General features: G+C 48.4%; 1 protein-coding gene across 1 annotated transcript; it reads left to right on the top strand.

Moving 5' to 3' along the window:
- The first annotated feature begins 292 nt into the window (after positions 1-292).
- Positions 293-20,655, top strand: LOC140406152 (uncharacterized). The gene is given in 4 exon segments (XM_072494292.1): positions 293-555; positions 4,368-5,453; positions 19,963-20,612; positions 20,615-20,655. Coding segments are annotated over 3 exon segments (1,614 nt in total). The 5' UTR covers positions 293-555; positions 4,368-4,530.
- Positions 20,656-24,499: the final 3,844 nt, after the last annotated feature.

The raw sequence follows: 24,499 nt of genomic DNA, 5'->3' as shown, positions 1-24,499 counted from the left end.
GCCGATTGCCTCGAAACCTTGTCTCGAGAATGTGCAGGAAGAGGGGACACAATCGGTGGGGACGGGGTTCCCGTGTCCGCGCGCCCGGCCTGGAACCCGGAGACATCAGGGCGCAGCAGACTAATTGTTATTGGATGATTCAGGCACGGCGTCATTGTGACGTCACAAAGACTGCCCAGCACATGGCACATGGTCGCCCATTGGGAACAATATCACTGATCCCGGTTGCATGGAGCTTGTCCACTGTCTGCCCAGCAAAGCTGCTGCTCCTCTGTCGCTGAGTGAAGATTGAGCTCCACCCAGACTGAAACATCCTCCTGTTTCCATCATCTATGAGTAAAACACTTTCTTTTCTCCCCCATTTCTATTTCTTTTCTCATTCTGACCTTCAATTGTTTAAATCCCCAGGCCCAGATGAGATGTATCCCAGGCTGCTGTGGGAGGCAAGAGAGGAGATTGCAGAGGCTCTGACAATTTTCAAATCTTCTCTGGTCACAGGAGCGGCGTCAGAGGACTGGAGGACAGATAATGTGGCTCCATTGTTCAGGAAGTAAAGTAAGGAAAAAAATGAAATTACAGGCCAGTGAGCCTAACCTCACTGGTAGGGAAACTTTTGAAAAAATTCTGAAGACCAGAATTGATCTCCACTTGGGGAGGAAAGGATTAATCAAGGATAGTCAGTATGGTTTTGTCAGGGGAGATCATGTCTCACAAATTTGACTTGACTTTTTTCAGGAGCTGTAGTACAATACGGTAGTACAGATCATGTAGACTACAGGGACTTCAGTGAAGCATTTGACAAGGTCTCACATGGGAGACTGGTCAAGAAGGTAAGAGCCCATGGGATCCAGAGCAATTGGCAAATTGGATCCAGAATTGACTTAGTGGCAGGAAGCAGAGGGTGATGGTTGAAGATTGTTTTTGTGACAGGAAGCCCGTGTCCAGTGGTCTTCAATATGGATCAGTGCTGGGGCCTTTGCTGTTGTAGTGTACATTAATGATCTGGATGTGGGGGGAAGTTAGGGCCTCGGCGTGGACCCCATTACGGGGGAACCACCGGTTCGCCCCAGGAAGAACAGGTGGAGGGTTTTCGGGGTGGCACAGGGCAGGCATACGTAAGTTAGGGGACCTGTTTGTGGACGGGAAGTTCTTGAGCTTGGGTGAGCTGGAGGAGAAGTACGGGCTCCCCCCGGGGAACACTTTCAGGTACTTACAGGTAAGGGCGTTTGCCAGACGGCAGGTGGTGGAATTCCCACGGCTACTGCCACACACAGTACAGGACAGGGTGCTCTCGGGGGGGGGGGGGGGGGGGTGTGGCTGGGATTGGGGAAGATCTTGGAAACTTACCAGGTGATGCAGGAGGAGGAGGAGGCCTCGGTGGTGGAGTTGAAAGGTAAGTGGGAGGAGGAGTTGGGAGAGGAGATCAAAGAGGGGACGTGGGCAGATGCCCTAGGGAGGGTGAACTCTTCCTCTTCATGCGTGAGGCTCAGCCTCATACAGTTTAAGGTGCTGCACAGGGCACACATGACCGGGACTAGGATGAGCAGGTTCTTTGGGGGTGAGGACAGGTGTGTTAGGTGCTCAGGGAGCCCAGCAAATCACACCCATATGTTCTGGGCACGCCCAGCACTGGAGGAATTTTGGAAGGGCATAGCGAGGACGGTGTCGAGGGTGGTAGGATCCAGGGTCAAACCGGGCTGGGGGCTCGCAATATTTGGGGTGGCAGAGGAGCCGGGAGTGCAGGAGGCGAAAGAGGCTGGAATTCTGGCCTTTGCGTCCCTGGTAGCCCGGCGGAGGATTCTCCTTCAGTGGAAAGATACGAGGCCCCCAAGTGTGGAATCCTGGATCAGCGATATGGCAGGGTTCATTAAATTGGAGAGGGTGAAATTCGCCTTGAGAGGGTCGGTACAAGGCGGTGGCAACCGTTCTTAGACTTTCTGGCAGAACGCTAGACATTGGTCAATGGCAGCAGCAGCTCGGGGGGGGTGGAGGGGGTATACTTTATTTTTGTTTATGTTATTTACAGTGGAAGGGTCTGAGGGGGTGTATACACCTGTTGTCTTAAGTCGGGGTGTTAATGTTAATTTATTATTTAGGTACAGGGGGAGGGGTTTGGGGGGGTTGCTTTTTTAGATTGTGTTTTGTACTTACCCCTGTTGGGTTCTTTTTTCTTTCTCATTTTGTTATTGATATTTTATGAAAACCTTTAATAAAAATTTTTTTTTTTTTAAATGATCTGGATGTGAATGGAGGAGGTAGGATCAAGTAAGTTTGCAGATGATACAAAAATTGGTTGTATGATAAGTAGTGAGGAGGAAAGATTAAAGGGTGATATAGTCGGGCTGGTTAAATAGACAGAACAGTGACAAATGGAATGTAACCCTGAAAAGTGTGAGGCAGTGCATTTTGGGAGGATGAAAAGGCAAGGGAATATACAATGAATGGTAGGACCCTAGGAAGTACAGAGGGTCAGAGCGACCTTGATGTGCCTGACATAGATCCCTGAAGTCAGAAGGGAAGGTAGATAAGGTGGTGAAGATGGGATATGAGATACTTCTATTAGCTGAAGTATAAAATTTAAGAGTACGGAGGTTACGATGGAGCTGTATAAAACACTCGTTAAGCCATACCTGGAGTACTGAGTGCAGTTCTGGTTACCACACTAGAGGAAGGACATGATTGCATTGGAGAGGATGCAGAGGAGATTCATAAGCATGTTGCCGGGGCTTTTCAGCGATGAAGGGACCCTGGTTAGGAGTTTTCTGGGAGCAGTGGAGGCTGAGGGGATATGTGGTTTGGGCAGCATGGTAGCACAGACCTATGAAGGACATAGCTAGAGTAGATAGGAAGAAAGCTTTCCCCTTAGTTGACAGGTCAGTAAACAGTGGGCAGAAGGGTAAGGTAAGGGGCAGGGGATTTAAAGATGTTTTGAGGAAAAGCATTTTACCAGAGGGTGGTGGGAATCTGGAACTCGCTGCCTGAAAGTGTGGCAGAGGCAGGAAACCTCACAACATTGAAGAAGCATTGAGATGAGCACTAGATAGGCCATAGCACACAAGGTTATGGTCCAAGTGATTGGAATTCATACGTGCTTGATGGCTGGTGCAGAAATGATGGGCCAAAGGGCTTCTTGCTCTGCTGTAAAACTCTCTGTTTTCATCGAATCCCTACAGTGCAGAAAGAGGCAATTGGGCCCATCGAGTCTGCACCAACCCTCCAAAAGAACACCTCACCGAGGCTCAAGCCCTCACCCTATCCCCATAACCCCAGCTAATGTTTTTGGACACTAAGGGGCAATTTAGCATGGCTAATCCACCTAATCTGCACATCTTTGGAATGTGGGAGGAAACACGAGCTCCTGGAGGAAACCCATGCAGACACGGGGATAAAGTGCAAACTCCACACAGACAATCTCCCAAGGCTGGAATTGAACCTGGCTCCCTCATGCTGTGAGGCAGTAGTGCAAACCACTGTGTCTCACCGTGTGTTATATGCTACAGATTAGATATATTACTGATGGTTCTGAAATAAAATACATTAATTAGTCTTGTCTAGTACTGTAGCTACATTATATATTTCCAGTCAGATTTATAAAAGAAGAGGGCAGCACAGTGGCCCAGTGGTTAGCACTGCTGCCTCACGGCGCTGAGGTCCAGGTTCGATCCTGGCTCTGGGTCACTGTCCCTGTGTAGTTTACACACTCTCCCCGTGTTTGCGTGGGTTTCACCCCCACAACCCAAAGATGTGCAAGGTAGGTGGATTGAACACGCTAAATTACCCCTTAATTGGAAAGAATGGATTGGGTAGTCTAAATTTTAAAAAAGAAAAAAATAAGATTTATAAGAGAAGAGAAGGAGTCCATTGGACATTTTGCGTCGAGGCCAACTCCTTGAGCAATTCTGTCAATGTCGAGTGGATCCCATTCTGTAACCCTGCAGCACCCATCCAATTTCATTTAGAAATTACTAATCATCTCTGCTTGACTCCCCTCAGAGGCAGCAAGTTGAAGAACATGATCAGTCACAACCCCCTGTATCTTAACCAACTGGAACAATCCTAAACATCAAAACATTTTTAGTCCAGTAATATTGACATATATCTGCCTGTCAGCCTGCATGAAGATTTTCAGGTCTTCATGTCCAGGACAGGAAGCAGTGAGCAGGGATCTGTCAATCAGCCTGAATCAGCACCTTCATGAGAATTGGGAGGGTGAATATTAGATACAGCAGAGTGAGAATGGAGGGTGAGTGTGTGGGATGGAGATTTACAGATTTGGGAAATGAGAGAGGAAAGAATGTTCTAGAATTGTCTGTTCTTAATTTCTATCCTGTACTGACAGAGATGATTTTTGTAAACTCCTTTTACAGGATATTAGAAGTGTTCCAGAGCACTGACTGTGGAAAGAGCTTTAACCAGTTACACAGCCTGAAAGAACATCGCACCATTCACAGCGGGGAGAGAAAGTACCCGTATCCTGTGTGAGACTTTAACTGATTGTCCGACCTGGAGAGTCACAAGGACACCAGCAACATGGAGAAACGGTGGAAATGTAGGGACTGTGGGAAGGGATTTAGGTTCCCATCTGTGCTTGAAACCCATCAACACAGTCACACTGGGGAGAGGCCGTTCACCTGCTCCGTGTGTGGGAAGGGTTTCACTCAGTTGTTTCACCTGCAGCGACACAATTTCACTCATACCAATGAGAGACCCTTTAAATGCTCCGACTGTGGGACTGGCTTCAAAAGCTCTCAAGAACTGATGTCCCACCAACGAATTCACACTGGGGAGAGACCGTTCAGCTGCTCTCAGTGTGGAAAGGGATTCGCTCACTTATCTAACCTGCGGAGACACAGTGTCACTCACACCAATGAGAGACCCTTTAAATGCTCTGACTGTGGGGGTGGCTTCAAAAGCTCTCGAGAACTGATGTCTCACCAGCGAGTTCACACTGGGGAGAGGCCGTTCACCTGCTCTCACTGTGGGAACGGATTCTCTCAGTTATCCACCCTGCAGAGACACCAGCAAGTTCACACTGGGGAGAGGCCGTTCACCTGCTCTGACTGTGGGAAGGGATTCTCTCGGCTATCCATCCTGCAGACACACCAGCGAGTTCACACTGGGGAGAGGCCATTCACATGCTCTGATTGTGGGAAGGGATACACTCAGTTATCTGGCCTGCTGGCGCACCAGCGTTTTCACACTGTGGAGAGGCCACTCACCTGCCCAGACTGTGGGAAAGGATTCACTCTGTTATCCACCCTGCAGAAACACCAGCGAGTTCATACTGGGGAGAAGCCATTCGCCTGCTCTCAGTGTGGGAAGGGATTCAGTCATCCAGCCCACCTACGGAGTCACCAACGAGTTCACACTGGGGAGAGGCCTTTCATCTGCTCTCAATGTGGGAAAGGATTTTGTGTTTCATCGCACCTGCTGAGACATCAACAAATTCACAAGTGAACAAGGGGTTGGATTCTGCTGTTAATATTTCTGCTCTTAATTACAGCCAGGACTGCATTGTGGTCATTCTGTCAGTTGGTCAATGGGGAGGGTTGGAGGGTTTCTTTCTGCTGGACTGGCCGGTCTCACAACTTTGCCTCCAGTTGGTTGATGTCCTTTGAGCTTTGTTGTGAATACCTGGTTCCAAGTTTCACGAGGACCAGAGTGTTAGGGTATTTGGACATTGGAAGATATTTTGTTCCCATTTCTGTTTGGAACCCCCAAAGCCAATGCCACATTGCCATGAAGATGGGCTATGGTGGTTACATGGTTCTTTTGTTTAATTTATCTGGGTGTTTCTCACAGAAGGAGACTGTCAACGTATGAGGGACAAGTTGTCTGTGGGCACATTGGAAACTTACAATAAAAAGTGTGACAATAGATAGACAATTGCTAGCATTTAAAATATTATTACATATTTACATCAAATATAAATTCCTTTTAGAAACAAAAATCCAACAGGAAACGTGAAGGAACCGTGGCAAGCAAAGTTTAAGATTCCCATTAGTTCAAAGGAAGAGATTCATAAAGTGGGTAAGAGTGTAGTCAGCCTGAGGATTGGGGACTTGTTTAGAATTCAGAAAAGGAGGTCCAAGAAACTGATGAAGAGAAATTAGAATATGAGAGCAAACTCCGAATAGTCAACATGGAGTTAGGAATAGGAAATCATGTTTGAGCAACCTTTTGTAGTTTTTGAGGATGTTACTAACAGAATTGATGAAGGGGAGTCTGTGGACGAAGTACACTTGGATTTTCAGAAGGTTTTGATAAACACCCCACAGGAGGTTAGTTAGCAAAAGGAAAGCACATGGGATAGGAGGTAATATACTGGTGATGCAGTGGTTAGCCCTGCTGCCTACAAAGCTGGGGACCCGGGTTCGATCCTGACCCCAGGTCACTGTCCATGTGGAGTTTGCACGTTCTCCCCGTGTCTGCGTGGGTTAGGTGAATTGACCATGATAAATTGCCCTTAGTGACCACAAAGGTGAGGAGGGGTTATTGTGTTACGGCGATAGGGTATAAGTGAGGGCCTAAGTGGGTCGGTGCAGACTCAATGGGCCGAATGGCCTCCTTCTGCATTGTATGTTCTATGTTCTAAACCCCCGCAACCCAAAGATGTGCAGGGTAGGTGGATTGGTCACGCTAAATTGCCCCTTAATTGGGAAAAATAATTGGGTACTCTAAATGTAATTTTTGTTTTTAAAAAATGTCAATTTAGATTCTCTGCCATTTCTCTATTCCCCCTACTATGGCGAGAAACATAAAAAAACGACTGGTAAAGCTCCTATAGGAATGTGAAAAGGGGGGAAACGATTCGCAAAGACCAATGTGGGTCCATTCCAGGCAGAGACAGGAGAGTTTATAATGAGGAATAAAGAAATAGCTGAGAACTTGGAAATATTACATTGACTCTCCACACCCAAATCATTGTATAAACTGTGAACAGCTGGGGCCCAAGTACTGATCCTTGTGATACCCCACGAGTCACAACCTGTGAGAATGACCCATTTATTCCTCCTCTCTGTTTTCTGCCTGTTAGCCAATCCTCAATCCATGCCAGTATATTACCTCCCATCCCATGTGTTTTCATTTTGCTGACTAACCTCCTGTGGGATGTTTATCATAAACCTTCTGAAAATCCAAGTGTGTCACATCCACAGACTCCCCTTCATCAATTCTGTTAATAACATCCTCAAAAACTTCAAAAGGTTCGTCAAACCTGATTTCCTATTCCTAAATCCATGTTGTATTTTCCCAATACTGATGTCAGGCTAACAGGTCTGTAGTTCACCATTTTCTCTCTCCCTCCCTTCCTGAATATAGGGCTGACATTTACCACCTTCCAATCGGCAGGAGCCATTCCAGAATCTATAGAATTGTGGAAGATGATCACCAATGTATCCACTATCTCTATAGCAACCTCTTTCAACACTCTGGGATGTAGAATATCAGGTCCTGGGGCTTGTCAACTTTCAGCCCCATTAATTTCTCCAATACAGCCTTCTTCCTAATACTCATTGCCTTCAATTTATCATTCTCCCATGTCCCTTGGATCACTAACTCTGGGAGATTTCTTGTGTCTTCCTCAGTGAAGACAGACACAGAGTAATCATTTAAATTCTCTGCCATTTCTCTATTCCCACTTCTATAAATTCTCCTGTCTCTCCCTGTAACGGACCCACGTTTGTCTCAGCCAAATATTTCCTTTTTACGTACCTATAGAAGCTTTTACAGTCCACACAAAACCACTACTGTTTGCAACTCATGTTTGCTGCCCTCTGCTGTTTCTTACCTCCACCTAAACAGTTTCCACATATTGTATTCCTGTTCTGAGATCCTCCCTTACTAATGTACTGACGCCACCCCTTGTTTTCGGCGCAGCATCACCTCTTTTTCCTTTTTGCCGCAGTATTAGCAAACGTAACGATCAGGCCTTCAGTCCCTTCATCAAAATCATTTATATAAATTTTAAAACGTTGAGGTCCCAGCACTGATCCCTGTGACACCCCACTCGTTACATCTTGCCAACCAGAAAATGACCTATTTATGCCTACTCTCGGTTTTCTGGTAGCTCGCCAATCATTCGCTGTGAAAGACAGTTCTGGGGTTAAAGCCTGCAGATTGGGAAAAGAAAAGAACGGAAACCTCGGGAATGAATAATCACTTTGGACTGGTTCTGAGACAATTAAGTTTCGACTTCCGGGGTAGAGTCGAGAATAATTGTGGAGTAGAATTTTAGATTGTGTAAAAGGGAAAAGTTATATTTTATACTTTAATGTATAGGTTTCCTTCAAAAATAATGTTTAGTTAATGTTGCTTCTATTTTGTTTGTTGCAGCAAAATCATCAAGGAGCATTGTCATGTAATCCTTTAAATTGTTGACTGGGAATTAGATTTTTTAATATTAGTTACTGATCTTTACTGAGATCCTAATCCACAAGTTTTGACATCCCATTTGAGCCTCGGGCACTTTTCTGTCTCTCTATTGCTCACATCAGTGACAGTCAGGCAACGGAGCTGAGGACTGAATTTAGCTGGGACCTGCATCCCAGTTGGGAAATTGTCACGGGCGTGACACTAATAAAGAGACAGGAAGGTGCTGGAGGACTGACTGGAGAATGGACCCTCCAACCAATCCGGGTTCGGTGCTGGGGTAACTGGAGCTGATGGGGATGTGACCCCCCAGGTGCAGTGCCCCTGTGTCCAATGTGAGGAGTCACGGGAACAGAGTACAGGGGAGTTGAAGAGAAACATTTGGGTCTAGAACATTGTGAACATGTTTTTATTCTGTTTATTCTTTTACTCTGGTTGTCTTGGATCCTCAAGTCATTTTCTGATTTTTTTTAAACCCATATTCTGTTTAATTAATAAACTTGTTTCATTAAAAATAAATGTTTTTTTGGTCTTTTTCTGATTAAATTCATTCACTTTGGGGAAAGTGTGTGAGAGGGGTTGGCAGGCTCTTTAACAGAGAGTGAGCCCCTCAAAGGTAATTAGCAAAGGAGCCAGAGGGGTGGAGGAGACCTTTTCTTTTGACACACAATGTTTAAAAATGAGATTCAGGGATGAACTAATTTATCCAGGCTCTTTGAGGAGGTAACAAGGAATGTTAATAAAGGGAAACCTTGAGATGTGGTTTATCTAGATTTCCAGAAGGTATTTTCCAAGGGGCCGCATCAAAGGTTATTACATATAATACAAGCTCATGGTGTAGGGGGGTAACATGGATAGAGGATTGGTTAGCTCACAGGAAGCAGAGAGTAGGTATAAATGGGTCATTTCTGGGTTGGTAAGATGCGACAAGTGGAGTGTCAGAAGGATCAGTGCTGGGCCCTCAACTATTTACAATCTATATTAATGAGTTGGGTGATGGGATTGAATGTATGGCGGCTAAATTTTCTGATGACGCAAAGATAGTTCAGAAAGTAATTTGTGAAGTGGACATAACAAGTCTGCAAAGGACGTTGAGTGAATGGACAAAACTCGACAGATGGAGAATAACGTGAGAAAATGTGAATTGTCCACTTTGGCAGGAAGGATTAAATTAAACAATATTATTTAAATAGTGAGACATTGCAGAACGATGAGGTACAGAGGGATCTGGGTGTCCGTGTACAGGAGTCACAATAAGTTAGTTTGCAGGTACAGCAAGCGGCTCGATCGAGTCCTTGAACAGTTTCATCAGGCTTTATCGAGTGAGTTGGAAGCAGTTCAGAGGAGGTTGGCCCCCGGATTCCTGGAATGAGGGGGTTATCTTCTGAGGAAAGGTTTGACAGGTTGGGACTGTATCCATTGCAGTTTAGAAGAATGAGAGGATTTCATGTGTTTCTAGAAGATCATGAGTGGAATTGACAAGAGAGATTGCTGAGAGAATGTTTCCCCCTTGTGGCAGAGACTAGAATTAGGGGATACTGCTTAAAAATTAGGGGTCTTCCATTTAAGATGTGGATGAGAATATTGTTTTTCTCCTGAGGACTGTGGGTCTGCGAATCTCTTTCCCCAGAGGGTGCTGGAGGCAAGGTCAGTGAATATGTTTTCGGATTGAACTTAAAAGATTCTTTTTTTAAAAATTCTTTTTATTCAAGTTTTTCTTAAACAAAATGTTACATAACCAATAACAAAAAGGAGAAAATTTAACAAACAAGGTGGTTATAGTCCATTTACAAAAGAAGAGTATGCATTCCATACACAGTCCTCCACCCCTCCCCCGCCCCCCAGATTGCTGCTGCTGCTGACCTTTCAACGTTCTGCCAGAAAGTCAAGGAACGGCTGCCACCGCCTGGAGAACCCCAGCAAGGACCCTCTTAAGGCAGACTTTCTCCTCTCAAGACTGAGAAACCCAGCCATGTCACTAACCCAGGTCTCCAGACTCGGTGGCCTCGTGTCCCTCCACATTAACAAGATCTGTCTCCGGGCTACCAGTGAGGCAAAGGCCAGGACGTCAGCCTCCTTTGCTTCCTGCACTCCCGGATCTTCTGACACCCCAAATATCGCAAACTCCGGACTCGGCTTTACCCGAGTGTCCAAGAGGGGCTGTTTCGGGGCTGTTTAGCACAGGGCTAAATCGCTGGCTTTGAAAGCAGACTAAGGCAGACCAGCAGCACGGTTCAGTTCCCGTGCCAGCCTCCCCGAACAGGCGTCGGAATGTGGCGACTAGGGGCTTTTCACAGTAACTTCATTGAAGCCTACTTGTGACAATAAGCGATTTTCATTTTCAAGACCTTGGACATAGCCTTTGCAAAGCCCTGCCAGAATTCTTTAAGCGCCGGGCACGCCCAGAACATATGGACATGCTTTGCCGGGCTCCCTGAGCATCTCGCACACCTGTCCTCCACCCCAAAGAACTTGCTCATCTCGCTGTCGTCATGTGTGCCCGTTGGACGACGTTAAACTGAATTAAGCTGAGCCTGGCACATGATAAGGAGGAATTAACCCTGCCTAGGGCATCAGCCCACAGGCCCTCATCCAGCTCCTCTCCCAGCTCCTCCTCCCACTTGCCCTTCAGCTCCTCCGCCGAGACTTCCTCTGCCTCCTGCAGTTCTTGGTATATGTCCGAAACCTTCCCCTCTCCTACCCAGATGCCAGAGACCACCCTGTCCTGTATCCTGTGGTGGAGTAGTAGAGGGAATGCCACCACCTGTTTCTTCAGAAAAGCGCAGGCTTGGAGGTATTTAAAGGCATTCACGTGGGTAGACTAAATTTCTCCTCTAGCGCCTTCAGGCTAGGAAAAGTCCCATCTATAAACAGGTTCCCCATCGTTTTGATACCCATCCTATGCCAACTTTGCTCAGAACAAATCTATGATTATGCCGTATCGGGGTCCAGACTGAGGCCCCTTCCTCCTTCCTGTGCTTTCTCCACTGACCCCAGATCCTCAGTACCGCCATCACCACCGGGCTTGTGGTGTACCGTGCCGGCAAGAACGGCAGCGGTGCCGTTATCAGTGCCCGTAAGCTGGCGTCCTCGCATGACGCCGCTTCTAGCCGCTTCTATGCTCCCCCATTACCCATTTCCTAATCACCACTATATTAGCCGCCCAATAATAACTGCAGAAGCTCGGCAGCGCCTGCCCCCCCCCCCCCCCCCCCCCCCGGCTGCGCTCAAAGAACAGTCTTTTAACTCGCGGGGTCTTGTTTGCCCACACAAATCCCGTGATAATCTCGTTCACCCGCTTGAAGAAAGATTTGGGGATGAAGATGGGAAGGCACTGGAAGACAAACAGAAACCTGGGAAGGGCCGTCATTTTCACGGACTGCACCCTACCCGCCAGGGAAAGTGGGAGCATGTCCCACCTTTTGAAGTCTCCCTCCATCTGCTCTACCAGCTGAGATAGATTGAGCTTGTGTAGGGCATCCCAATTCCTAGCCACCTGTAAACCCAGGTACCGAAAGCTCCTCTGCACCCTCTTGAGTGGGAGCTCCCCCAGTCTCTCCTCCTGGCCCCTCACATGGATCACAAATAGCTCACTTTTCTCCTGAGGATCTGCATGACCTCCCCCATCCTCTCTAGCGGGTCCAAAATATACAGGAACAGGTTGGCTTGCTCCCCCAGCCCCCCCCCCTCCCCCGAACCAGCCCCCTCCAGTTTCTTGAAGTCCTCAATGCCATGGCCAATGGCTCAATTGCCAGGACAAATAGTAGCAGGGACAGGGGGCACCCCTGCCTCGTCCATCGGTGCAGCTGAAAAATACTCTGACCTCAGTCGGTTCGTGGACACACTTGCTACGGGGGCCTGATACAGTAGTTTGACCCACCCTATGTATTCCTCACCAAATCCAAATCTACTTAACGCTTCCCACAGGTACTCCCACTCCACCCGATCAAAGGCTTTCTCTGCATCCATTGCAGCCACTACTTCTGCGTCTCCTCCTTCTGAGGGCATCATAATAATGTTTAGGAGCCTCCGCACGTTCATGTTCAATTGCCTGCCCTTGACGAACCCTGTCTGATCCTTGTCAATCACCCCCAGGACACAGACCTCTGTTCTGGTGGCTAAGATCTTAGCCAGCATTTTGGCATCTACATCTAGGAGCGATATCGGCCTGTAGGACCCACACTGCAACGGATCCTTGTCCCGCTTAAGGATGAGCGAGATCAAACCCCCGACATCGACGGGGGGAGGGTTCCCCTCTCCTTGGCCTCGTTAAAGGTTCTTAGCAGGAGTGTGCTCAGCAGCTCCGAGAATTTCATGTAGAATTCTACAGGGTAACTGTCCGGTCCCGGGGCCTTGCCCGACTGCATATTCTCCAAGCTCTTAACTATCTCCTCCAACTCAACCGGGGCCCCCAATTCCTCCACCAGCTCCTCGTCCACCCTTGGGAACCTCAATCGGTCCATAAATTGCTTCCTCCCTTCCAGGGGCTCTGACTCATACAGCTTGCTGTCGAACTCCTTGAAGACTTCATTGATCTCTTCCGGGCTCAGGACTATGTTACCCCCCTTATCCCTAACTCCCCCAATTTCCCTGGCCGCCTCCCTCCTTCGAAGTTGGTGTGCCAGCAGCCTACTCGCTTTCTCCCCATACTCATATACTGCCCCTTTCACCTTCCTCAGCTGTGCCTCTGCTTTCCCTGTGGTCAGCAGGTCAAACTCCGCCTGCAAACTCCGGCGCTCCTTTAGCAGCCCTTCCTCGGGGGTCTCCGCATACCTCCTGTCTACCCTGAGTATCTCTCCCACTAACCTCTCCCTCTCCGCCCTATCCTTCTTCTCTCTGTGGGACCTGATAGAGATTAACTCCCCTCTGATAACTGCCTTCAAGGCCTCCCAGACTGTAGTCACTGTTACCTCTCCCGTATCGTTTGCTGTCACATAGTTTTGGATGCTCCTCCTAATCTGACCACAGACCTCCTCATCCGCCAACAGTCCCACGTCCAATCTCCAGAGAGGGCGCTGCCCTCTCTCCACCCCCAGTCTCAAGTCCGCCCAGTGTGGAGCATGGTCTGAGACCGCAATGGCCGAGTACTCTAACCCCTCCACCCCTGGGATTAGCGCCCTGCTCAACACGAAAAAATCAATCCAAGAGTACACTTTATGCACGTGGGAGAAGAAAGAGAACTCCTTCGCCCTTGGCCGAGCCAATCTCCACGGGTCCACTCCCGCATCTGGTCCATGAAACCCCTCAGGGCCTTGGCCGCTGCTGGCCTCCTCCCCGACCTGGACTTGGACCTGTCCAGTGCCGGGTCCAGGACTGTGTTGAAGTCACCCCCAATTATCAAATTGTTTGACTCTAAGTCCGGTATTTTACTCAGCTTGCGCTTCATGAATTCCGCGTCATCCCAATTTAGGGCATAAACGTTCACTAGCACCACTCGGGCCCCCTGTAGCTTACCACTCACCATAATGTACCTGCCCCTATTGTCCGCCACAATACTTCCCGCCTCAAATGCCACCCATTTGCTTAACAGGATTGCGACCCCCCTGGTCTTCGCATCCAGCCCTGAGTGGAACACCTGGCCCACCCATCCCGTCCTCAGTCTAGTTTGGTCAGCGAGTTTTAAATGCGTCTCCTGTAGCATGGCTACGTCTGCCTTTAATCCCTTTAAGTGTGAAAACTGGCCCGTTACATCCCCGTTTAGGCCCCCCCCTCCCCGCTGACTAGCCATCTCCTTTTTCGCCCAGCCACGTGCCCGCACCCCCCGCTCACTCAAGCCCTCCCACCGGAGGCTCTCCGTCCCGACTCTCCGTCTGTTCCCGAAAGTTGGCTCCCCTTCAGCCAGCAAAGCAGCATCCCGCCACCGCCCCCCCACCCCCCAATCTCAATCCCCCATGTCAAGCCCCCGCTTAACACTAACTCTCTCCCCATTGAACTTCCGTAAGTCAGCTGACTTATGCTGACCCGGCCGCTCCCGCCTCTCCCTCCAATCCTCCTGTTGTCTCCTTCTTCAGGCCCCCAACCACCCCTCCCACAGGGTAAGAGGGAGAGAGCCACCCCATTCTTCCCGTGCAACAAGAAAAAACAACGAACAAACTCCGGGCTTTACCCCGAACAACGAACGACCCCCCCCCCCCACCTGGCGAGCTGCCCTAACTGACGGGCCCATCTCCCCCTCCTGCGGCATGGCTCCGCGAAAGCAGAGGACTGGCAAAGGACCCCGAGGGCAAAAACAAAGAGAGAACGGGGCAAACCAACATAACATAGCTCCTCCAGCCGCCTCCCCAGCCCCCATGCAACTTACACTCTGCTTCCAATCTTACATTAGGGCAGCACCCGGTTACACCTCTTCACCCGGGCGTTCCAACAATGTGCAGCTGCCCATTAGTTCAAGTCCAACTTCTCATTCTTAATGAATGTCCATGCCTCGTCTGGCATATCGAAGTAGTGGTGCCGGCCTTGGTACGTGACCCACAGCCTCGCCGGATGTAGCAGCCCGAACTTCACCCCTTTGTTGTGGAGGGCTGTCTTGGCCCGGTTGAATACCGCACGCCACTTAACCAGATATGCTCCCCTGTCCTGGTCAATTTGAATCTCATAGTTCTCCCATTTATTGCTTCGCTCCTTCTTTGCCCACCGCAGGACACGTTCCTTGTCTGTGAAGCGGTGGAATCTTATCACCATAGCCCTCGGCGGTTCGTTCGCCCTAGGACTCTGCGCACCCCATCCAGTTCCAGGGGCTGCGGGAAGGCCCCCACGCCTTTCAGCGACCCCAGCATCGTGGTCACAAATGCGCTCGCATCCGATCCCTCCGCACCTTCGGGGAGGCCCAGGATTCGCAGGTTCTGCCTCCTCTACCTATTTTCAAGTTCTTCCAGTTTCTCCTGCCATCATTTGTGCAGGGCCTCGTGCGCCTCCACCCTGACCGCCAGGCCCAAGATCTCATCCTCATTTTCAGAGATCTTTTTTTCCACCTCTTTGATCGCCTTCTCTTGCATCTTTTGAGTCTCCACCATCCTTTCCATGGAAGCCTTCATAGGGGCCAGCATCTCCGTCTTGAGCTCTGTGAAGCAGCTTCTCAGGAATTCCTGCTGCTCCCGCGACCACTGGGCCCCACGCCTCCTGGTCCGCGCCGGACGCCATTTTGTCGTTTCGCACCCGTGCCCCTCGTTTCACCGATCCAGCCTTCTTTACTGCCCCACTACTGGTCCACTCCATACAGCGCTGGGGGGAACCTCACCAGCGTTTACTGTCCCACCGGGGATCGCCGCCCAAGTGCCGCCAAATGTCCGATCTCGGCGGGAGCTGACGAATGTGCGACCACGACCAGAAGTCCACCAATTCCCTTTTCACTTGGCGCAGTCTTATCAACGGGTTGAACTGTTGATTACCAGAGGCAGCAGCAACACATCCAGCTCTACCTGGCCCTGCTTTCCTCTGCCTAAACTGGTCACTATTTCTGGATTGTTCCTGGAAGCAAGGACAACCCAGATTCTGTTCTTCATGATCATCTTCTTAAATCTCTCTCCTGACTTCAAACAAGTGCAAGGAGCTCATTGATTTCTTTGTCACTGACACTGAGATCATCCGTTCAGCTGAATCTACTTCCTAAAGTTATTAGTGAACTCGCCTGTGTCTCATTAGGTTTTGTGACTGCGTGAATCTCTTCCCACACATGGAGCAGTTGAAAGGCCTCTCCCCGGTGTGAACTCGCTGGTGTGTTAGAAGGTCAGATGAATTAGTAAAACTCTTCCCACACTTGAAGCAGATGGGCGGTCTTTCCCCAGTGTGACCACGTTTGTGATGAACTGCTGAATCCCTTCATACACACAGAGCAGATGAATGGCCGCTCTCCAGTGTGAATTCGCTGGTGTGTGCGAAGGTTAAACAATCGATTAAATTGTTTCCCACACATGGAGCAGGTGGAAGGTCTCTCCCCTGAGTGACTACGCAGATGAGTTTCCAGTTGGGATGGAGATATGAATGCCTTCCCACAGGCCCCACATTTCCATGGTTTGTCTATGGTGTGGATGTCCTTGTGTCTCTCCAGGTTGGACGATTTCACACCTGTAGATTTCAAATTTCCCATAAAAAGAGTTTATGAACATCATCATTGTCAATACTGAATAAAAATTAAGGGGAGACAATTCTCATTTGTACGGAACAGATTTTCTGCAATTGTTTCTGCGAAACCGTAAATCCTCATCACATCCATTCTCCCTCCTCCCTATGCTGGAATCCAAACCCCAGGGTGACAAACCAGCCCACATTTTATGGGCCATATTTGAATCCACTGAGATTTGCTGCTTGGGTGTCTGACTCGTCAACTGGACCTATGTAGAACTCTGTTCCAACCGTTCTGGCAGCCAATCACCCCCTCCCTGGCCTCGCATTTCTGTCAGCAGCCCACCCAACACCGCCCACCTCTTCACACAGACCCATGCAGGCTTACCTTTAATTTTCACCATGAGAGTTTGTCAGTCTGCCAAACCTTTCTAACCATCTTCAAAATTCCATTCCTTACAGTTTACCCGCTCCCTCCACTCTGGCTGGGTTCAGTTCTCAAGTCCCTCTGTGCAGTGAGAATAAATCGGTAATTTTCTCTCCTGGTCACTGGTATCCTGATGCCCCGCCCACTCTGTTGTTTCACCAGGACGGCCGCAGCTGAAGCAAACAAGCCCCGGGAGCTGCAAAATCAGGATCTGTGGGTTCTTCTTGGCGGGTTGGGGCCTCCAGCGGGTGTTTGCGAATCCTCCCTGCCCACCTCCCAGAGTTTCCTTCCTTTCCAGAGATCAGAGTCCTCATTGATTTGAGTGCAAAGTGTGAGCTCTTATTTATTGTCCCCTCTCCCCCATCTTATGATGTGAACCATCCTCCAGTCGCTGAAGCAGGATGGTGACCGTTAACCTGGGCCTGTTCCTAGGAGGGAGAAGCCCCGCAGCTGCAAACCAGGGAGCTGACAATGATTGTGTAGGGTTTGCGGATCCTCCCTCCCACCGCCTGATGCTAACTTTGCTTCCGCGGGACAAAGGACTCTCCTCCAGACGAACAATAGCATTGCACCTGCGCGCTAGTGTCTCGCCTCATCAACCGCACTGCGCATGCTCCAGATCACAATGCCCAGGGGAATGATTGACGGTGGCTCAGGACCACTAATAATAGGGGGCAGGACTGGAGAACTGAATGGGAGCGGCTGGTCCTCCAACCAATCTGAGCGAATGAGGGGCAGTGAATGAAGCATGCGCAATGCTGGAAATGGCGAGGGGTGGATGATTTATTGCTCGGATCCGTAATTTGTAAGCGGAAAATCACAGATCGGAGCGTATGATGGAACCGGCGTGTGGACGGGAAGATTTCTATACAGATTTTGTGATCTACAAACTCCCTCAAAAACTCATCAATCGCATTTGTACTGAGCGGGGCCAAAGATCCCTTAAATCGTCCCAGTTAATGATCACCATCTTTATTGGGGGCAATGTGCAGCACTGAGCATGTGCGGCCGCCATCACGTTGGGGGCATTATTTTCATAGCTGGGTGGAGCTTGTCCCCCATTGTTTCGAATTGAGACAACCTGTCCATCAAACTGGGTCACCCTTTGAGTCCCAGTGTCTTAATGATGAGGCAGGGTGGAAGCAGGGAAGGAAAGAAAAGGATGTAAATCCTGCTCTCTGGATCCTACTACCTCAAGGGACGTCCTGCCTTATGTGCCCAAAAATCTGTGGCGAAAGTACCCTAAAACATATGGAATTATGTTCACTACTCCCAAAATGTTCCCCTACTGAAACCTCAACCACCTGTCCAGGCTCATTCCCCAATACCAGATCCAGTACTGCCCCTTCCCTCGTTGGACTATCTACATATTGCACCAAGAATGAACTGCTGACAATGACAAGGGGTAAAGTTAAGTTCAGTAGGGCACACGAGTGGTCATCCGAAGTTAGAATTATATTCACAACCAAAGATGTGCTGGTTGGGTGGATTGGCCACGCTAAATTGCCCCTTAATTGGAAAAGAATCCCTGTTTCTGGGAGGGCAGTTTACGAGCTTTGAGGGGCTGATTGAGATGTTTGGGTTGGCGTGGGGAGAATGTTTTAGGTATATGCGGGTGCTGGACTTTGCAAGGAAGGTTTTCCCGACCTTCCCAATAGTGCCTGTCTCCTCGCTGTTGGCGGCGGTGCTGTCAGCGGACCAGAGGGTGGGGGTGGGGGGTGGGGGTGGGGGGGGGGGGGGGGGTGAGGGGGGGGGGGACTGGACAGGGGTACGTCTCGGTGATTTACAGGAGCGATTTAGGTGTAAATCGAAGTGGGAGGAAAAGATGGGTGTGGCGCTGGAGGAGAGGGTGTGCTGCGGAGGCTGAATGCCTCAACTCTGTGTGCGAGGCTGGGGCAGATACCACTGAAGGTGGTGTACAAGGTGCACCTTACAAAGTCTTGTGGTCTTGGCACCTTCAGGTGATGCCACCTAAGACAGAGTAAATAAAATCAGGAATACTCAGGAAGTATCAATTCGAGGAGCATAGATCTCTCAGAGATAACGAAGGAATAGATCAGAGTTTTAGCAACAGATGCTCTGAGCCTTGGCTGGAGTCAGGCAATGTTACTGAGGTGGAATCCAGTCTTCAAGATGATGTAAATATGTGGTTGGGAGCAAGCCACAGGGTCAAATATCACACCAACCATTTGGACAATCTCAATCTCAATCTCAAAACAATGACCAGGGTGAGGGATGGAGTCAGTGGCTAATAAATGGAGTTTGTTACAGGGGCTGAACGCAATGTCTTCCCAATACTGAAGTGGAGAAAGTTTCTGCTCACCCATTACTTACTGTCAGAACTGTGTGTGCCTTGGAGGGGAACCTGGATGTGATGGTGTTCACAGACCCGATATCCTGGTCCTTCAAGGAGGTGGAGGTTGAGGGTTTGGGAGATTCTGACAATGTTCTGGTTAGATTTTGGAAATATAAATTCTCTCTCCTTCTCCTCTGCTCTCAATCTTTTCTCACTCTCCTCCCCCCACAGAGGCCTGAAACTTTTCTGGCCCAGACCTGTGGAAGATTCCCTTCCCTGAACGACATCAGTGAATCGGTTGTTCTTTTGTGAAAATCTGGCAGTTTTCAAGGTCACCTTTTCCTAGTGCCGGCCTCACAAATGACCAGATTTCAGCTCAATTTCACAATCCACCTTTGTGTTTTTCTGCATTTTCTTTCACTCCTTTTTTTCTGTCTAAACTGATTTCACAGGATATTGGAAGGGGAAGGTTTGCATTTGGGAAACATCACATCAGGATCTGACGGAGTCGCTTAAGTTATCGTTACTGAATATCAGCAGGTTTTGAACATAATATAAGAACATAAGAACTGGAAGCAGGAGTAGGCCACCTGGACCTTTGAGCCTGCTCCGCCATTCAATGAGATCATGGCTGATGTATTGTCGACTCAGCTCCACTTTCCCGCCAGAACACCATAACCCTTTATTCCTTTATTCTTCAAAAAACTATCTATCTTTATCTTGAAAACATTTAATGAAGGAGCCTCAACTGCTTCACTGGGCAGGGAATTCCATCGATTCACATGGAAGGAAAAAACACCGTTCACAGTGGAGAGAAACCATACATGTGTTGTGTGTGTGGACGAGGTTTGAGCCAATCGTCTGGCCTGTCAAGACACAAGCGCATTCACACTGTCGCGAAACCGTGGAAATGTGGGGATTGTGAGGCGGCATTTGGTTTCCCGTCTGAGCTGGAAACTCATCGACACACTCACACTGGGGAGAGACCATTCATCTGCTCCATGTGTGGGAAGGGATCTACTTGGTCATCAAACTTGCTGACACAACAGCGGGTTCACACTGGAGAGAAGTTGTTCACCTGCTGTGTGTGTGGAAAAGAATTGACTGATTCATCCAAGCGACTGAAACAGCAGCGAGTTCACACCGGGGAGAGACCATTTGCCTGCACTGAGTGTGGGAAGGGATTCACTCATTTATCCACCCTGCCGAGACACCAGCGAGTTCACACTGACAAAATGCCTTTTAAATGTCTGCACTGTGGGAAGTTCTTTAAAAGCTCTGGAAAACAGATGTACCATCAACATGTTCACACTGATGAGAGACCTTTTAAATGCCGAGCCTATGTGAAATGTTATGAAGGCTCCTGGGAGCTGATGTCCCACCAATATATTCACACTGATGAGAGACCGTTCAGGTGCTCTCACTGCGGGGCTGGGTTCAGGCGATCATCTAAACTCACTTCCACCAGCGAATTCACACTGGGGAGAGGCCATTCATCTGATTGTGGGAAGGGATTCATCCACCTTGCTGAAATACTGGTGGGATCATATTGGGGTGATACAGTAGCACAATGGTTAACACTGTTGCTTCATAGCGCCAGGGTCCCAGGTTAGATTCGCGGCTTGGGTTGCTGTCTGTGCGGAGTCTGCACGTTCTCCCCATGTCTGCGTGGGTTTCCTCCGGGTGCTCCAGTTTACTCCCACGAGTCCCGAAAGAGGTGAACATAGAACAATATGCAAGAGCAGCACGGTGGCGCAGTGGTAGCACTGCAGTCTCACGGCACCGAGGTCCCAGGTTCAATCCCAGCTCTGGGTCCCTGTCCGTGTGGAGTTTGCACATTCTCCCCGTGTTTGCGTGGGTGTCACCCCCACAACCCAAAAAAATGTGCAGGGTAGGTGGATTGAATGTGCTAAATTGCCCCTTAATTGGAAAAGATGAATTGGGAACTCTAAATTTAAAAAAAAACCAGAACAATACAGCACAGAAACAGGCCCTTCGGCCCTCCAAGCCTGCGTCGATAATGGTACCTGCCTAAACTAAAACCGTCTGCACTTATGGAGTCCATATCCTTCCATTCCCACCCTATTCATATATTTATCTAGTTGACCCTTAAATGCCACTACCGTACCTGCTCCCACCACCTCCCCAGCCAGCACGTTCCATATATTTCCACCCTGTATAAAAAACCTACTTCGCACATCTGTTCTGAACTTTTCCCCACGCACTTTAAACCTATGTCCCCCTTGTACTTGACTCTCCTATCCTAGGAAAGAGCATCTGACTATCTACACCACTCATAATCTTGTAAACCTCTATCAGCTCGCCTCTCAAACTCTGTTGTTCCAGTGAGAACTGACCGAGTTTATCTCACGTGCTGTTGGGTAATTTGGACATTCTGAATTCTCCCTCCGTGTACCCGAACAGACGGCAGAATGTGGCGACTCGGGGCTTTTCACTTCATTGCAATGTTAATGTGAGCTTACTTGTGACAATAGAGATGATTATTATTAAAGACAGACCTTTCAAATGTTTAAACTGTGGGAAATTCTATAAAACGTCCAGGGAACTGATGCCCCATCAGCTTGTTCACACTGATGAGACTGTTCAGGTACTCTCACTGTGGGACTAGATTCAGCAACTCACTGTATACCGGCGAATTCACACTGGGGAGATCTAAACTTTCCTTACAGTTAAAATTCTCCATCCCTGGTAACATCATCATAAATCTTCTCTGCAACGGGCAGCATGAGGTCCCAGGTTCGATCCCGACTCGGGGAGATTGCACATTCTCCCCGTGTTTGCGTGGGTTTCGCCCCCACAACACAAAGTTGTGCAGGGTAGGTCGATTGGCCACAATAAATTGCCCCTTAATTGGAAAAAATTAATTGGGCACACTAAATTTAAATAAATAAATCTCCTCTGCAGTCTCTCTCGGATGATCACATCCTTCCTGTAATATGGCTGTGGTCTAACTGGTGTTTGATGCAGTTCCAGCACAATCTCCCTGTTCTCATAATCTCAGCCCTCGGCTACCAAAGGAAACTATCCCACCTGCTTTCCTAAGCACTGAAGAGAGAGAGTGAGAGGCAGCTGAGAGAGACAGAGGGAGAGAGAGGAAGCAGAGGGAGTGAGAGGCACCAGAGAGAGAGAGGAACACCAGAGACTGAGAGAGGCAGGAGAGAGGGAGGAGAGAAGAGAGAGACAGTCTAGTCAGTAACAAAAATAAGTAATGGAATTGAGTTCAGATACGGATCTGCATGAACTGACACCACTTTATTGACAGATTGACAAGGTAGTCACTGTACTTGAATCAATGTTATTCACTTTTGAAATTGAATGAACAAAGGGTCAGATTAACTATATCACAATCACCCAGATTCAAATAGGTCTGTTTAATACAGAACAGGATTAAACCCAGTGTCCAATATTACAGGTGCCTGTGGCTGTTTGATGCCTGGTTTCATTGTACAGCTGACAAGCCCACAGCTTCAGTGAACTCGTCTATCCAGGGTCTGTTTCTAAACCCTCATCACAACATAATACCTGGTTAGCTATTTATAAATGGTCAGCCTGGTTGGACAGCTAACACAAAGCTCAATCAGAAACTATGGTTCTTCTTTCAACTGATTCCAGCTCCGACAAGGGGTCACAGCATCTCCAGCCTTCAGCTCTGTTACTGGGCTGTCATTGACATGAGCAAGAGAGAGACAGCAAGTTGCCTGAGGCTTAAATGGGAAGTTGAAACTTGTGACTCAAAACCAACTGTGTAAGATCTCTGAAAAGATCAGGAATTTTAAAAGATAAATTCTAAACCCAGTGAACAAATTAATGAGTCATAAGACAAAAACTTCAGGTTTTATGACTTTACTGGAACAAACTAGAAGCAACAATGCCTAAACACTATTTTTATAGGGAACGTATCCCTTAAACTACAAATAGAATGTAGCCCTTTTACTTTTCAGACAATCAAAAATCACACTCCATGGTTACGTCGCTGAAGTTGTAACTCAATTCTCCTGGACCCAGCCCAATGTGATTCTTCGTTCCTGTGTTTACTTCCATTGTGTTCCTTTGCCTGACTGGCAATCCTTAACCCCAGAAGTATCTTTTGCAGTGATGGTTCTCCTGATGATATTCAGGTCCCGATAAACCAAGTGACTCTTCCAAATCCTGAAGTGGCGTTAGGTTTTTTTCTGCAAATCTTCATCTAATATCCTGTAAAAGGAATTTACAAATGGAAATTGAGAACAGGCAATTCTAGTTTCCATCCAACACTCTCCCTCCATTCTCACTCTGCTGTAATATTCATCCTCCTAATTCTCTAAAGGTGCTGATTCAGGCTGACCGACAGATCCTTGCTCCCCGTCTTGGAGAGGCCTGAAAATCTCCATGCAGACTGCCAGACAGAAATATGTCTATGTTACTGAACTCAAAATGTGTGGAACATAGACTGGATTCACTTCCTTTCTCTTCAGCTGCTGCAAGTCACCAATGTCCCCTCAGAATGAGAAAAGAAATGGAAAGATAAAGTAGACTTGGAGCGGCTGCTGCCTCTTGTGGGGCATTCCAGAACGATAAGCGGTAGCAAATTCAAAAGTTTTAATTAAAAAAATTTTTTTTTAAGAGTACCCAATTATTTTTTTTTCCAATTAAGGATGGAAACTAGAATTGCCTGTTCTCAATTTAGTGTGACCAATCCACCTACTCTGCACATCTTTGGGTTGTGGGGATGAAACCTACTCAGTCACGGGGAGAAAGTGCAAATTCCACACAGACAGTGACCCGGGGCCGGGATCGAACCCAGATCCTCAGCGCCGTAGGCAGCAGTGCTAACCATTGGGCCACAGTGCTGCCCTATTCAAAACAGAGTTGAGGAGAAGCTGCTTCTCCCGAGGGCTGTGAATCTGTGGAATTCACTACCCCAGAGTGTGGAGGAGCTGAGACAATGAGTAAATTTAGGGAGAAGTTAGACAGATTTTTAATTGGGTTGAAGGGTTCCGAAGAACTCTCAGGACGGTGGAGATAAGGCCAGGATGAGATCAGCGATGATCGAATGGCGGAGCAGACTCGATAGGCCAAATGGCCTAACTGTTCTTATATCGTATGAACTTCTGTAAGGGGGAGACATTGATTTGCTCCCAGATGTTGCCCAGAGGAGGACATTTTAGTCTGAAACCCATTGTTCAACCCCCACATTGTGACATCACAAAGCTGCTCATCCTCTAAATCAGCCAATAGGAATCCATTCGCTCCGTGCTGACGTCACTGCATTAGTGCGCACACGCCGGCGTGGGACACGCGAGCGACTCCCCCAACACATCCTCGAGACGGTTTCCAGCAACCGG

Source organism: Scyliorhinus torazame, unplaced genomic scaffold, assembly GCF_047496885.1.
Source record: "Scyliorhinus torazame isolate Kashiwa2021f unplaced genomic scaffold, sScyTor2.1 scaffold_328, whole genome shotgun sequence".
Lineage (NCBI taxonomy): Eukaryota > Metazoa > Chordata > Chondrichthyes > Carcharhiniformes > Scyliorhinidae > Scyliorhinus > Scyliorhinus torazame.
This window is presented reverse-complemented; position numbering and strand designations above follow the sequence as displayed.